The sequence below is a fragment of the Nyctereutes procyonoides genome, unplaced genomic scaffold, assembly GCF_905146905.1.
Source record: "Nyctereutes procyonoides isolate TBG_1078 unplaced genomic scaffold, NYPRO_anot_genome, whole genome shotgun sequence".
NCBI classification, from domain to species: Eukaryota; Metazoa; Chordata; class Mammalia; order Carnivora; family Canidae; genus Nyctereutes; species Nyctereutes procyonoides.
In genome coordinates, this window is record NW_026575132.1 from 12,106,950 (window position 1) to 12,122,286 (window position 15,337).

General features: G+C 37.9%; 1 protein-coding gene across 2 annotated transcripts in view; it reads left to right on the top strand.

Annotated features, from left to right (window-relative positions):
- The window catches only part of LOC129522884 (cytochrome P450 20A1), a 67,611-nt gene that overhangs the window by 17,257 nt on the left and 35,017 nt on the right, over window positions 1–15,337 (top strand). Inside the window, exon 5 of one of the 2 annotated variants that reach the window (XM_055345396.1) lies at window positions 13,193–13,360. The exons of the other annotated variant lie outside the window; for it this stretch is intronic. Coding sequence (XP_055201371.1) covers window positions 13,193–13,360 — 168 coding nt within the window. The remainder of the gene's footprint in view (window positions 1–13,192; window positions 13,361–15,337) is intronic. 2 annotated transcript variants of the gene reach the window in all.

Sequence of the window (15,337 nt, forward strand, 5' to 3'; positions counted from 1 at the left end):
TTCATGAGAGACATAGAGAGGCAAAGACACAGGCAGAGGGAGAAGCAGGCTCCATGCAGGGAGCCTGACGTGGGACTCGATCCTGGGACCCCGGGGTCATGCCCTGAGCTGAAGGCAGACACTCAACTGCTGAGCTACCCAGGCATCCTAGCGTCTCTGAAATTCTAATACACAATAATTAAAGATTTTTTTTTTTTACTTTAGTGAAACAACTTCTTTATTTCAATGTTCTGTTTACAAAAAGACAAGAGGATAGAGTAAAGATATATATGTATATATATATATATATATATATATTTATATATATATATATTTTAAAGATTTTTTATTTACTTATTCATGAGATATACAGAGAGAGGGAGAGAGAGGCAGAGACACAGGCAGAGGGAGAAGCAGGCTCCATGCAGGGAGCCTGATGCGGGACTCAATCCTGGGACTTCAGGATTACGCCCTGGGCCGAAGGCAGGCGCTAAACTGCTGAGCCACCAGGGATCCCCAAAGATCTTTTTTCAAAAAGAAAATCTGTATTCTTTCTGAACACCTGACATACATTCTAAAATCTTATCTGTTGAATTTAAGTCTCCCTCCAGATGCACTTGTATCTCAAGCCTTATTTTTCTGTAATATAATTGATATTATGTTAGTTAAAATAGGCTTGGTATTTTAATATGAACATTCTGGAGAAGTCTAAATCATATTGTATCCTTATTCGTGACACATCATAAGATTAATAGGATACATTTTTCGTGTCTTTACAATTTGTATAGCATAGATATGTGGCTTATGTATTGAATAATAGTTGGTGAAAGAATAATCTGGCATAGACATATTCCTGTTACTCAGCCACTTTCATGTAAATGCACATCTGTCACATGAAAAAATTGGGATAGTCCAAAAAAAGAGTCCATTAGGAATGAAAGGATTTATCACAGAGTTAGACATTACTATCAATTATAAGTCCATATGTAATACATAATACATATCAGATGAAGCTCATCAACAGTTAGGATTTTCACCTACTATAAACTGATCAATATTCATAAACTAAAAGATTCACATGATGCGTTAGCAGAGATATATGTTCCTAGAGAAAAATCCTGCATGAATCTTTTATAATATTTCCATTGTTTTATAAAGGACTGTGTAAAACAAGTAGATGAAGCCAGGAGCAAATCACTATGCATTTATGTGATATAAGTGTGACAGTATTGGTAACAAAATTTTATAGCCAAAAAAATGGGGGGAAGAGAAAGAAAAAAAGACTTTACCTGCACTTAATCTATTAGTTGTATAATCAGCGGTGATCTGATACTGTGGGGAGATAGTCACAATTCAAATCTCTGATAAATATCATATTGTTCTAATAGGTTTGAGGATACCATTTGGGTCCCAAATTTGGTGTTTAGAAATGCCACCTATGGCTTTTTTTTTTTTTTCTGTAATGTGTAATGTCTTACATAAGAAGGCTCACCAGAAAACTGTTTGACTACCTGTCACTCAAAACTGAGGAAAGATACACCCTGGATTTCATTTAAAACCCAGCTGTAGGGATCCCTGGGTGGTGCAGTGGTTTAGCGCCTGCCTTTGACCTGGGGCGCGATCCTGGAGACCCGGGATCGAATCCCACATCGGGCTCCCGGTGCGTGGAGCCTGCTTCTCCCTCTGCCTGTTTCTCTGCCTCTCTCTCTCTGTGACTATCATTAATAAATAATAAAAAAAAAAACAGCTGTACAAAAGCTTTTGTACACTATTAAGAAATATTAGCTCCAAAAGAAGAATGGCTAAAGAAGTGAACATGCAGTACATTGAAGAAAATATGTAAGTTTTTGAGCCTTGTCTAAAAACCCTACTAATTATTAACAGAATAAGTTAAAGCAATGTTGAGATATTTTTTACATGTTAGGCTGACAGAGGTTTTTTAAAATGACAATACCCAGTGCTATCAGAGGTGTGGGAAATGGGCACTTTGATATTGCTGATAAGCGTATAAATTGAGAAGTGCTTTCTGTAGGGCAGCATGGCAGTATGTATCAAAAGCTTAAAAAAATGACTACTACCTTACTTAGCAATTTCATATCTAAGGGAAGCCAGTTGGAAATAGATGTATTTCCATGTACAAAGATGACTACTGAAGCATTGTTAATTATTAGAAATTAGAAAATACTTAAATATCCAATAGTAGAGGATTATTTAAATGATAGTGAGTCCATACAATGGATTAGAATAAAGACATTAAAAAGATGGCAGACATTTATTTATTAATATAGGATAATGATTTTTAGATGGTTTATTAGTCTGCTAGGGCTGGCAAAACAAAGTATCACAAACTTGGTGGCTTAAACAACATAAATTTATTGTCTCACAGTTCTGGAAGCTAGAAATCCAAGATCAGGGTGTCAGCAGAGTTGGTTCCTTCGGAGGGCTGTGAGGGAGAATCTGTTCCATGCCTCTTCCCTGGTTTCTTTTGGTTTGCTGGCAGCCTTTGGTGTTCATATTGTTGTCTTGGGTTAAGGCCCACCCCAATCGGTTCATCTTAACTTGATCATCTGAAGCCCCCATTGCCCAAAAAGGTCACATTCTAGGTACTGGGAGTTAAGGACTGTAAGATCTTTTTTGGGGATACAATTTTAACCCATAACATAATGGTAAGTGAAAAAACCAGCATACAAAACAGTTCATATAGCATTATCACATTTTCCAAAATATATCTATATACATACATGTATGCATACATGTAGATGGATATACATACATACAGAAAAACTAATGAAAAGCTATATATAAAAATGCCATAAGTAGTTATCGCCATCTGGGTTGAATTGAGGGTGATTTAAATTGATTTCTATATTTTCATTCATATTTTTTGATTTTCTTTTCCATTGACCTGTATTACTGTACAGCTCAAAAAAACAATGAACTACTCACCTGTCTGTGATAGTCTGAAGCATTTGTTCTATTAGCTTTATGGTCAGCTGGTGTTTTGACAACTTTACCTTAAACACTTGACAAAAGAAAAAAAGAAGAAAAGCAAAAAGAAGAAAATACTCGTCCAGTATTTGTAGATTGGCTTAGCCCTTAGGCCTTCCTTTATTTTTATTTTATTTTATTTTATTTTATTTTATTTTATTTTATTTTATTTTATTTTATTTTATTTTATTTTATTTTATTTTATTTTATATTTATTTTTTAAAGAGGCCTTCCTTTAACACTTACCTGGGCCTTTTATAAATCCACCTTAGCTTTTACTTCCTACTTGTGTGGAGCCAGAAGACCTGTCACATGTGAAAATTCGGTCTCCTCAGGTCCTCTCCAAACATGTGTCCTATTTCTTGGTATGTGTGGCTTTCTTAATTCCCTGGTATATGCAGAAATATGTACTCTGGGAATGTTGGGTTGTGCAAAACAAAGGAAGGCCTTTGCACCAGTTCTTAAGAGGAACTGCCAGGCAGAGTGAGACTCAGAACTACAGTTCTTGGAGAATAATGTCTTTATTTCTTCCTAAGTACTCTGCGCCAGGAATATGGACTGTTTTTCTCACAGCTGCTGCCTATCTGGGGTTTGGGCATGGTAGGCAAGTTGTTTAAAATGCCACAGTGCTTACCACAAAGTAGCAGCTGCTTTTTTTTTTTTTTTTTTTTTTTTTTTTAAAGTAGCAGCTTCTTTATTCCCCAGGCTTTCCCCTGGCTGTTGTAAGTTTTTTTTTACTGCATTATAGAGTTTTTTGGAAGCTGATTCTGACAATTTTAGCCAGCTCATTACTTGCTTTGGGAGGAGAGAGTCTTGGGATTCTCTACTCCATTTTCAGTGACCATTTCGGTGACCAGTGGTGATGATGCTTTTAATAACACTCCAAAGATGTCAGGTCTCTGTAGTGTCTGCAATGCTGTTGGCTTTTGGTCACCATGCTACTAGTAAGCTGGGGAGAGCTGGAAATAACCTGGGGTTAAAACATCACAGATTCCACTGGTTTACTGAGGTTCAGTTTCTTTTTGAATAGATACTTCTCAGTGGGGACTGGGTTTTGGTTAACTGCCAGCATGCTATAACGTGTTTGGTTGGTTTGCATGTGTTTGCATTATTTTAGAGGGAGAGCAGTATCACCGAGGCCCTCACTTAACAATTCTGAAAGTCAGTCTCTCTTCTAGAACATTTTGAAAGAGAATAGCAGGAGGGGTAAAGATGGCAGAGGAATAAGGGGACCCTAGGTTTGCTTGTCCCTTGAACATAACTAGGTAAATATCAAATAGAAATTGATCTGAGGACAGCCCGGGTGGCTCAGTGGTTTAGTGCTGCCTTCAGCCCATGGCCTGATCCTGGAGACCCAGGATCGAGTCCCATGTCAGGCTCCCTGCATGGAGCCTGCTTCTCCCTCTGCCTCTGCCTGTGTCTCTGCCTCTCTGTGTGTGTGTGTGTGTCTCTCATTAATAAATAAATAAAATATTTTTTTAAAAGAAATTGATCTGAGTACTGAGACAGCAAAACTGAACGACTAGAGGTAGAAAAAAACACCGTATCATGGAGGGTAGGAGCTTTGGGGAGCTGATTTGGGGGAGAGAAGAGCTGTAGATATTACAAAGGGGAGAGACCCCTGATTACAGAGAGAGGAACAGGAGAGAAAGGAAAGAGAAAAAGAATGAAAGCGCATGCAGGGACTTGCACAAGAGAAACTCTTTCCCCAAAACCATTGACTGGGAAAGAGAGGGGCTGAATACCACAAGTTGTACAAACAGTGAAGCTCGGGGTCTGAAGTTCAAAAATCTATGCCATTCCAGGGTCACGCCTGGTGGGCTTAGCAGTCCTCTGGTGGGGAAGGAGGGTGGAAAGCCAGGAGTGGGCAGTATGGTCTGAGGATCCTCCGGGTTGCACAGGGAGAAGCAGTTCCCTGCTTGGAATACATTTGGGAGTAGTGGCATAGCCTCTCTGGGAACAAAAAATCTGACAGTCCCCATTGAGCTGCCCTCTTCCCCAACATAGGAACAAAGACAGCAGCTGAGGGCAGCAAAACCTTGGCTGGTTTTTAGCTGCACTTTACCATAAACTCTGAACCACTGTGTGCTTGTGCAACTGATTTCTGGAACAAGCCTGCACTAACCACAGCACATGAAATTCTACCCCAGAAGATAGGCGAGGATCTCCAAAATTTGGAGTTTTGAAACCCAGCTGCCCACCTGAGATAAAACATAGGAGTGCTATGCCGCCTGGCTGGTGGACAGCTTCAAGACAGGCATGGTGAAGGCAAGGGCTCTGTCAGAAGCTGGGGACACAAGAGAGGTGATTGTTTCTTTTTCTGGCTTCCTGAAGAGTGGCGGGTGTGAGCTGCTTGCTCAAGGGAGGAGAGAGCCTGACAAGTGCCATTTTCCACCCTGCTATCAGCACTGACCAACTTCAGGAGGCACTGACCAACTTCAGGAGGCAAAACAGCACCACCTAGTGGAGGTCGGAGCTTCTGCACCAAGCATTCTCCCCCGCTATGCCCTGGGTCTCTACTAGGGCAAGTCAGCAAGTCAGCTTGAGAATCAGCACCGCAGGCCCCACTCCTGCAAGACCCAACAGAAACCCCTTACACGTACTAAGTCTGCTGATCATAGGGTGCTCCAAAGCTTAAGCTCTTAAGGGAAATAGGACCTAGCTTTTTTTTTTTTTTTGACATTTTTAAAAAAAGATTTATTCATTTATTTTAGAGCAGGGGGAGGGGCAGAAGGAGAGGGAGAATCTCAAGCAGACTCCCTGCTGAGTGCGGAGCCCAGCACAAGGCTCAATCTCAACCCCAAGATCATGACTTGAGCTGAAATCAAGAGTTGAATGCTGGGGCAGCCCCAGTGGCACAGTGGTTTAGCGCCGCCTGCAGCCCAGGGTGTGATCCTGGAGACCCTGGATCGAGTCCCACATCAGGCTCTCTGTATGATGCCTGCTTCTCCCTCTGCCTGTGTCTCTGCCTCTCTCTCTCTCTGTCTCTATGAATAAATAAATAAAATCTTTAAAAAAAATTTTTAAAAAAGAGTTGAATGCTTAACCTACGAGCCACCCAGGCACCCCTTGGACCTCTTCCTAATATAGGCATGACTCTCAGGAGCAGGAGTACAACAGGCTTCCCTAACTATCACACACACAAAAACAGTGACCTAGACAAAAATGACAAAACATAGGAATTCACCTCAAAGAAAGAACAGGAACAATTCATGGCCAGGATTTATCACTACAGATACAAATAGGATGTCTGAACCAGAATTTAAAATGACAATCCTAAGGATTCTAGCTGGGCTTGAGAAAAGCATTAGAGAGATTCTCATTAGAGAATCCTTTACTGCAGAGACTAAAAAACCCTAAAAACTAGTTAGGCCAAAATAAAAAATGCTATAACCAAGATGCAAAACTGACTTAATGCAATGACCACAAGGATGAACAATAATGAATGCACATATATCCATACAATAGAACTATACTCAAACATAAAGACCAAACTATTGATACATGTAAAAACATGGAGGAATCTTAAAAGCATTATGTTAGACACAAAAGATCAGTGTTTGCAGTGCACTAGAGTGAGAGAACAGAACTGACTGCAAAGGAGCACAAGAAAGCTTTTTGGAGTGACAAAAATATATCACTGAATGAATCAGTGATATAAAAGATAAAATTATGGAAAATAACAAAGTTGAAAAAAGAGGGAATGAAAGGTATTGGATCACAAATGTAGACTTAAGGAACTCAGTAACTCTTTAAAGCATAATAACATTTGTATCATAGAGTCCCAGGAGAAGAGAAAGAAGAAGCAGAAGGTTTATTTGAGCAAATTATAGCTGAAAACTTCCGTAATCTGGGGAAGGAAACAGACGTTGAAATCCCAAGAAGCACAGAGAGCTCCCATTAAATTCAACAAAAGCCAGTCATCATCAAGACAAAACATAATCAAATTCATAAAGTACACAAAAGAAAGAATCTTGAAAGCAGCAAGGAAAAATAAGTCCTTAACCTCTAAGGGAAGACAGATCAGGTACGATCTGTCCACAGAAACTTGGCAGGCCTGTGAAAGTGGCATGGTATATTCAACATGCTGAATGGGAAAAATATGCAGCCGAGAATACTTTATCCAGCAAGGCTGTCATTCAGAAGAGAAGGAGAAAGAGTTTTCCAGACAAACAAAAACTAAAGGAGTTAGTGATCACTAAACCATCTCTGCAAGAAATATTAAAGAGGATCTTTGAGTGGGAGGAGGGGGAGACCAAAAACAACAAAGACTAGAAAGGAACTGAGAACATCACCAGAAACACCAACTCTACGGGTAACATAATGGCACTAAATTCATATCTTTCAGCAATCACTCTGAATGTAAAAGGACTAAATGCTCCAATCAAAAGACATAGGGTATCAGAATTTATTAAAAACACAAGTCCCATCTATATGCCGTCTACAAGAGACTCATTTTAGACCTAAAGACATCTGCAGATCGAAAGTGAGGAGATAGAGAACCATCTATCATGCTAACAGATGCTGAGAGAAAGCTGGAGTAGCCACCCTTATGTCAGACAAGGTAGATTTTAAACCAAAGACTAACAAGAGATGAAGAACGGCACTATATCACAATAAAGGAGTCTATCCATCAGGAATATCTAACAATTGTAAATATGTATGCTCCCAACTTGGGAGCACCCAAATATATAAACCAGACTTGTAACCAGCAGAGAAATTGAATCAATAATAAAAAATCTCCCAACAAACAAAAGTCCAGGGCTAGATGGCTTCCCAGGGGGATTCTACCAAACTTTTTTGTTGTTGTTGAACATTTTATTGTTTGAGAGAGAGAGAGAGATCATAAGCAGGGGGGAAGAGCAGAGGGAGAAGCAGACTCCCTGCTGAGCAGGGAGCCCAATGCAGGACTCAATCCCAGGACCGTGGGATCATGACCTGAGCTTAAGGCAGATGCTTAACTGACTGAGTCACTCAGGTGCCCTATCAGACATTTAAAGAAGAGTTAAAACTCATTTTTCTCAAACTCTTCCAAAAAATAAAAATGGAAAGAAAACTTCCAAACTCATCCTAGGCGCCCAGCATTACTTTGATTCTAAAGCCAGACAAAGACTCCGGTAAAAAGAATTGCAGGCTAGTATCCCTGATGAACATGGATGCAAAAATTCTCAAGATCCTAGCAAATCAAATCCAATAGAAATTTAGAAGAATTATTCACCATGATCAAGTAAGATTTATTCCTAGGCTGCTAGAGTGGCTCAATATTTGCAAATCAATCAATGGGATATACCACATTAATGAAAGAAAGGATAAGAACCATATGATCCCCCCAGTCAAATGCAGAAAAATTTGACAAAATACAGCATCTATTGATAAAAACCCTCAACAAAGATGGAACATATCTCAACATCATAAAAGCCATATATGAAAGTCCCACAGCAAATGTCCTCAGTGGAGAAAAACTGAGAACTTTTCCTTTACAATTAGGAACTAGACGAGGATCTTCACTCTTACCATTACTATTCAACATAGTATTGGAAGGCTTAGGCTCAGCAACCAGACAACAAAAAGAAATAAAAGGTACTTAAATCAGTGGGGAAGAAGTCAAACTTTCACCATTTGCAGATGACATTATACTCTGTGTAAAAAACCTGAAAGACTCCACCAGAAAATGCTAGAACTAATATATGAATTCAGCAAAATCACAGGATATAAAATCAATGTACAGAAATCTGTTGCATTTCTATATACCAAAAATGAAGCAGCAGAAAAGTAAAGGAATCAGTCCCATTTACAATTGCACCAAAAACAATAAGATACCTAGGAATAAACCTAACTAAAGAGGTAAAAGATCTGTACTCTGAAAACTATAGAACACTTATGAAAGAAATGGAAGAGGACACAAAGAAATGGGGAAAAAAATTCATGCTCATGGATTGGAATAAACATTGTTAAAATGTTTATACTACCCAAAGCAATCTACACATTCAATGAAATCCTTCTCAAAATACCACCAATATTTTTCACAGAGCTAGAACAAAGAATCCTAAAGTTTTATGGAACCACAAAGACCTGCAATAGCCAAAGCAATCTTGAAAAAGAAAAGCAAAATGGGAGACATCGCAATTCCAGAGTTCAAGCTGTATTCAAAAGCTGTAATCATCAACACAGTCTGATAATGGCAGAAAAACAGGCACATACATTGATGAAACAGAATAGGAAACCCAGAAATGGACCCATAAGTATATGGTCAACTAATCTTCCACAAAGCAGGAAAGAATAGCCAGTGTGAAAAAGAATGTCTCTTCAACAGTGTTGGAAAAACTGGACCACATTTCTTACACCATGCATTAAAATAAATTCAAAATGGATGAGAGGAAAAAAATTAAAAAAATTAAAAATTAAAAAAAAAAATGGATGAGAGACCTAAATGTGAGACAGGAATCCATCACAATCCTAGAGGATAACACAGGCAGCAACCTCTTTAACCTCTTTAACCTTGGCTGTAGCAACTTCTACAAGACACATTGCTGGAGACAAGGGAAACAAAAGCAGAAATGAATTATTGGGACTTCAGGATAAAAAGCTTCTTCATAGCAAAGGAAACAACAAAACAAAGGCTGCCTACAGAACGGAGAAGATATGCAAATGACATCTGATAATGGGTTAATATCCCAAATCTGTGAAGAACTCATCAAACTCAACACCCAAAAACCAAATAATCCAATCAAGAAATGGGCAGAAGACATAAAATAGACATGTTTCCAAAGAAGACATCCAGATGGCTAACAGACACATGAAAAAACGTTAAACATCATCAGGAAATACAAATCAAAACCACAGTGAGATACCACCTCACACCTGACAGAATGGCTAAAATTAGCAACACAGTAAAAAACATGTTGGTGAGGATGTGGAGAAAGGGGAACCCTCTTACCCTGTAGGAATGCAACCTGGTGCAACCATTCTGGAAAACAGTATAGTGGTTCCTCAAAAAGTTAAAAATAGAACTACCCCATGATCCAGTGATTGCACTACTAGGTATTTACCCAAAGGATACAAAAATAAAGATTCAAATATATACATCCTGATGCTTATAGCAGCAATATCAACTATAGTCAAACTATGGAGAGAGCAAAATGCCCATCGACTGATGAATGGATAAAGAGGTGGTATATATGTATATATAATGTAATATTACTCAGCCATCAAAAGTGAAATCTTGCCGTTTACAGCAACATAGGTAAAGCTGGAGTGTATTATGCTAAGTGAAATAAATCAGAGAAAGACAAATACCATATGATTTCACTTGTGTGGAATTTAGGGAAGAAAACAAGTGAACATGTGGGAAGAGGAGAAAAGAGAAGGGGGAGGCAAACCATAAGGGGCCTTTTTTTTAAAAAAAAAATTCATTTATTTATTTTAGAGAAAGAACATGAATGGTGGAGTGGAGGGGCAGCAAGGGAAGGAAAGAAAGAGAAGCAGACATCCCCCTGAGCATGGAGCCTGACTTGAGACTCCATTTCAGAACCCTGAGGTCTTGACCTGAGCCGAAATCGAGTCACTTAACCAGGGGAACCACTCAGGCACTTCAAGAGACTCTTAACTATAAAGAACAAACAGGGTTGATGGAGGGAGGAGTGTGGGGGATGGGCTAAATGAATGATGGGTATTGAGAGTACTTGTTATGATAAGCATTATATGTAAGTGATAAATCACTAAATTCTACTCCTGAAGCCAATATTACACTATATATGTTAACTAGAATTTAAATTTAAATTAAAATTGGGAAGAAAGAGAATGGTAATAGGAAACAAACATACCAATAAATTTTCAAAGTTGTGATAGTGGCATATGTGGAGTTGACAAAATAGACAGTGTCCAGAAAAAGTGCCAAGTTCATATGGGAATCCATGTATAATGAGTGGCATTTCAAATTAGTGGAAAAAAGATACATACTTAATGGTGAGCATTTCGAAAATTAGGTGAACAAATAAATCAATGGAATGCACACTTTATACCAAAGTAAATTTTCCTTTAAATGTGATCTTCAAGGTAAAGACTCGGAATTGGTATGTGATACTTGGGATAAATTCAAACAATGGCTCAATACTAAGATTGTATAAGAGTGTAGTTTTGTCACGTAGTGTTTGGCCTGACAAGTTCCTTAAAAAGGAGTAGATATTCTGGAGTAGGGACGCCTGGGTGGCTCGGGGTTGAGCATCTGCCTTTGGCTCAGTGGGTGATCCCGGAGTCCTGGGATTGAGTCCCACATTGGGCTCCCTACCTGGAGCCTGTTTCTCTTTCTGCCTATGTCTCTGCCTCTCTCTCTTTCTCAGGAATAAATAAATAAAAATTAAAAAAAAAAGATATTCTGGAGTAGACTGAGTTGATGAAGAAGGTAAGGTTTGGTACTTCAGTATCTGAGTGAGTGAACACTTAACACTCAGTGGGATTTTTCCCAGTTCTGTGCATGAATCTGAGATGGTTGCAAGTTCCATATTTTCCTAGAGTTGTTTTGAGATAAACAAAGCAAAAGAACTTTGTTTAGACAAAGGAAATCTTATGGGTTCATTATGTATCTATTAATGTGTTTTATTTTTTCTACCAGAAAGCATTTTTACCCCCAATATTTACCTTTCACATTTGGAATGTCTGTGATTATCTGTAAGTCAAACTTACATTGGCTTTTCTAAGTTTGCCTAGAAATAGCCTCAATTTAATGGTTTGTTTCCAACATCTTTTTTCACCTTTTAGTATGAAGTTATGTGAACTTGAGTAGTTACTATAGAATATAAATTTTTAAGGTATCGGAATTATTTTGTTCATAACATGAAAGTAATTTTTAAATTATGTAGTAATACTCTGTTTTAATCATTATCTTCCTATTTTCTTCACATTTCACCCATCTCAAAGAGTTCTTTTATTTTTTTAAAAAAGATTTTATATATTTATTCATGATAGACAGGGAGAGAGAGAGGCAGAGACACAGCCAGAGGGAAAAGCAGGCTCCATGCAGGTAGTCTGATGTGGGACTCGATCCTGGGTCTCCAGGATCACACCTTGGGCCAAAGCCAGGCGCTAAACCTCTGAGCCACCCAGGGATCCCCTCAAAGAATTCTTTTAAAATATATTAACTGGGAGCACCTGGGTGGGTCAGTGGTTAAGCATCTGCCTTTGGCTCAGGTTGTGATCTCAGGATCCTAGGATCTAGTTCTGCATCTGGCTCCCTGAAGGGAGCCTGCTTGTCCCTCTGCCTCTCTCTGCCTGTCATGAATGAATGAATGAATGAATAAAATAAATAAATAAATAAACTTTTTTTAAAAAAAAAGTATGTTAACTGGTTCAACTTATTAATCTTGATACTATGGAATCATTAAAGCTTCCCTTCTCTTTCTCAAAAAAAAAATGTAGTGAGATTCTTTTCATTTTGAACATTTATTCTCTTTCTCACAATACTTAATTTTAATCCTTTACATTGTGACAAAACTTTCATGGATTTGATATGGCAGAGGAACTTAAATTTAAGTATATTACCCCACAAAACCTTTCTTCCATTATGTGACATGGGTGTAGTTATCCCTATCACGGCAGCCACACAAGACAGGATTTGTCATATGCATTTACCTGTTGGGAGACCTGAACCATAGAAGAGTCAAGCAAATTGCTTGCAGTCACCTTGTTTCTGAGTGACAGAGCTAGAAGGGAAAAGTTTTTTCTGACTCCAAAGTCTCTTTACTACCCACTGTTTTTATTCCACATGGGATTTAATAAATATTTATTGAATGAAGGAATGGCAAAGAGACTGAGAAGTTTCTGTCACTGAAGCATGTGTAAGGTTTTACATATTTATGTTTATTGAATGTGATGAACCTTTTTTTTAAATTTTAGAATATTTTTAGAAACTACGATTTTAGTCTCTTAATTTCTATTAGGTTTGAGGTTTTTTTCAACTCTTGAACTTTTCATTTATATTTTCTGTTTGTATTATTATGATGGTGGTTCTGTTTTGTTTTGTAAATCAAAACCCTTTGACAGAATCTGAACCTGAACCACTGAGGGTATAATTGTAGATAGAGCCAGTGTTAGCCTGACAAATCAAGTAAACACCTGAATGTTTACTTTGATTACAGAGTTGAACTGTGAAGTTAATCTACTTGCTGAATTTTTCTAAGATTTATCAAGAGAAATTAATAAATCATTGTGGTTTTCTGTTCCCTTTCAGCTTTCAGAAGAATTATTAGATAAATGGCTCTCTTACCCAGAGTCCCAGCATGTACCCCTCTGCCAGCATATGCTTGGTTTTGCTATGAAGTCTGTTACACAGATGGTAATGGGTAGTACATTTGAAGATGACCAGCAGGTCATTCACTTCCAGAAGAATCATGGCACAGTAAGTCTTGGGACAAATGTAAAATTATTCTTTCATCAAATTGGATAGTTTAATGATACAGACTTCACCTCTCAAGAAGGTTTAAGGTCCTGTAGTGTAGAATTTCCTTGTTTTGAGCTAAAATGGCAATGCAAGCAAAGATAATTGTCTTTCTAAAAAATGTAAGAATTATATTTTTTAAAAGATTTTATTTATTTATTTGACACAGAGATTGAGAAGTCACAAGCAGTGGGCAACAGCAGGCAGAGGAAGAGGGAGAAGCAGGCTCTCTGCTGAGCAGGGAGCCTGATGTGGGCTTGAACCTAAGGTCTCAGGATCATGACCTGAGCTGAAGGCGGACACTTAACTGACTGAGCCACCCAGGTGCCCCAAGAATTACCTTTTTTTAAAGCAATTTTTGAAATTTAAAAAGTAGATGACTATAGAAATTTCCTTTTAATACTTATCAAATATGTTACTAAATTCTAGAATAAAGAGAAAAACTTTAATAGAACTAGACTATGTCCCATATAGAAAGAAATTAAAGCCAGTGGAACATGCTTTAAATGCTTTAAAATGGGGATCCCTGGGTGGCACAGTGGTTTAGCGCCTGCCTTTGGCCCAGGGCACGATCCTAGAGACCCAGGATCGAATCCCACGTCGCGCTCCCTGCATGGAGCCTGCTTCTCCCTCTGCCTATGTCTCTGCCTCTCTCTCTCTGTGATGACTATCATAAATAAATAAAATTAAAAAAAAATTATTAAAAAAATGCTTTAAAATGCTAATGAAATGAATGTGACTTAAAGAAAGGCTAATTCAGTCTAAAATTGATTTACTTTTTTTTTCTAAATTTGCATATGGAATTTATTTTATTCTATATTTTTAACAATCTCTATATTAATTTATTTAATCCTAATATTAATTTAATTGATTCAAATCATACAAATGCAAGTCATTTTGCTGTATTTTGGGTCTCTGAAAGATTATTCCTTATTTTATTCAAATCTATAAAAAACATTTTGGTTAAATAATCAGGGTAGTGTGTTTAAAATTAAAATCACTACGAATTATGGCTTTACACCCTGTTACTGTTTAATATATTTTTTTCCCATTAAAATGTTTTAACTGCATATCTCTGATGATTAACAAATATATATTTCTTGTTAACATATTCAGGAGTGGGGATCCCTGGGTGGCGCAGCGGTTTGGCGCCTGCCTTTGGCCCAGGGCACGATCCTGGAGACCCGGGATCGAATCCCACGTCGGGCTCCCGGTGCATGGAGCCTGCTTCTCCCTCTGCCTGTGTCTCTGCCTCTCTCTCTCTCTCTGTGACTATCATAAATAAATAAAAATTTAAAAAAAAAACATATTCAGGAGTGTAAAAATAAAGGTGGAAAAATCACTCTAACTTCCACTTCCTAGAGTAAACTAATCTGTACCCAGGCAAAATAAATTGGTTAAGGAATTCCTAAAATGCCTTCATATTTTAATGAAGAATCGATTTTTGACTCCGTTATTGTCTGATTTTTTCATGTTGACAAGATAGCATTTTTTATTTTTTAAGATTTTATTTATTTATTCATGAGAGACACAGAGAGAGAGAGTCAGAGACATAGGCAGAGGGAGAAGCAGGCTCCATGCAGGGAGCCTGATGTGGGACTCGATCCTGAGTCTTCAGGATCACGACCTGAGCCAAAGGCAGACGCTTAACCGCTGAGCCACCTAGGCATCCCAAGATAGCATTTTTTAAAAGAGGCATCCACTATTATTTCCAAGATGACCTGTTCTATATATTTTTATGCTGGTATTTTCTTTCTCTTCCTTTTTTCATTCTTTCCTTAGAACTTCAAAATAGAAATAATTTCAAACTTAGAGAAAAAGTTGCAACTAGTATAAGGAAGTCCCATATATCTTTTACCTAGGTTCATCAGTTCACATTTTACCGTGTTTGCTTTTGTCATTCATTATCTACTTTTATCTGTCTTTTCATTGCTCCCA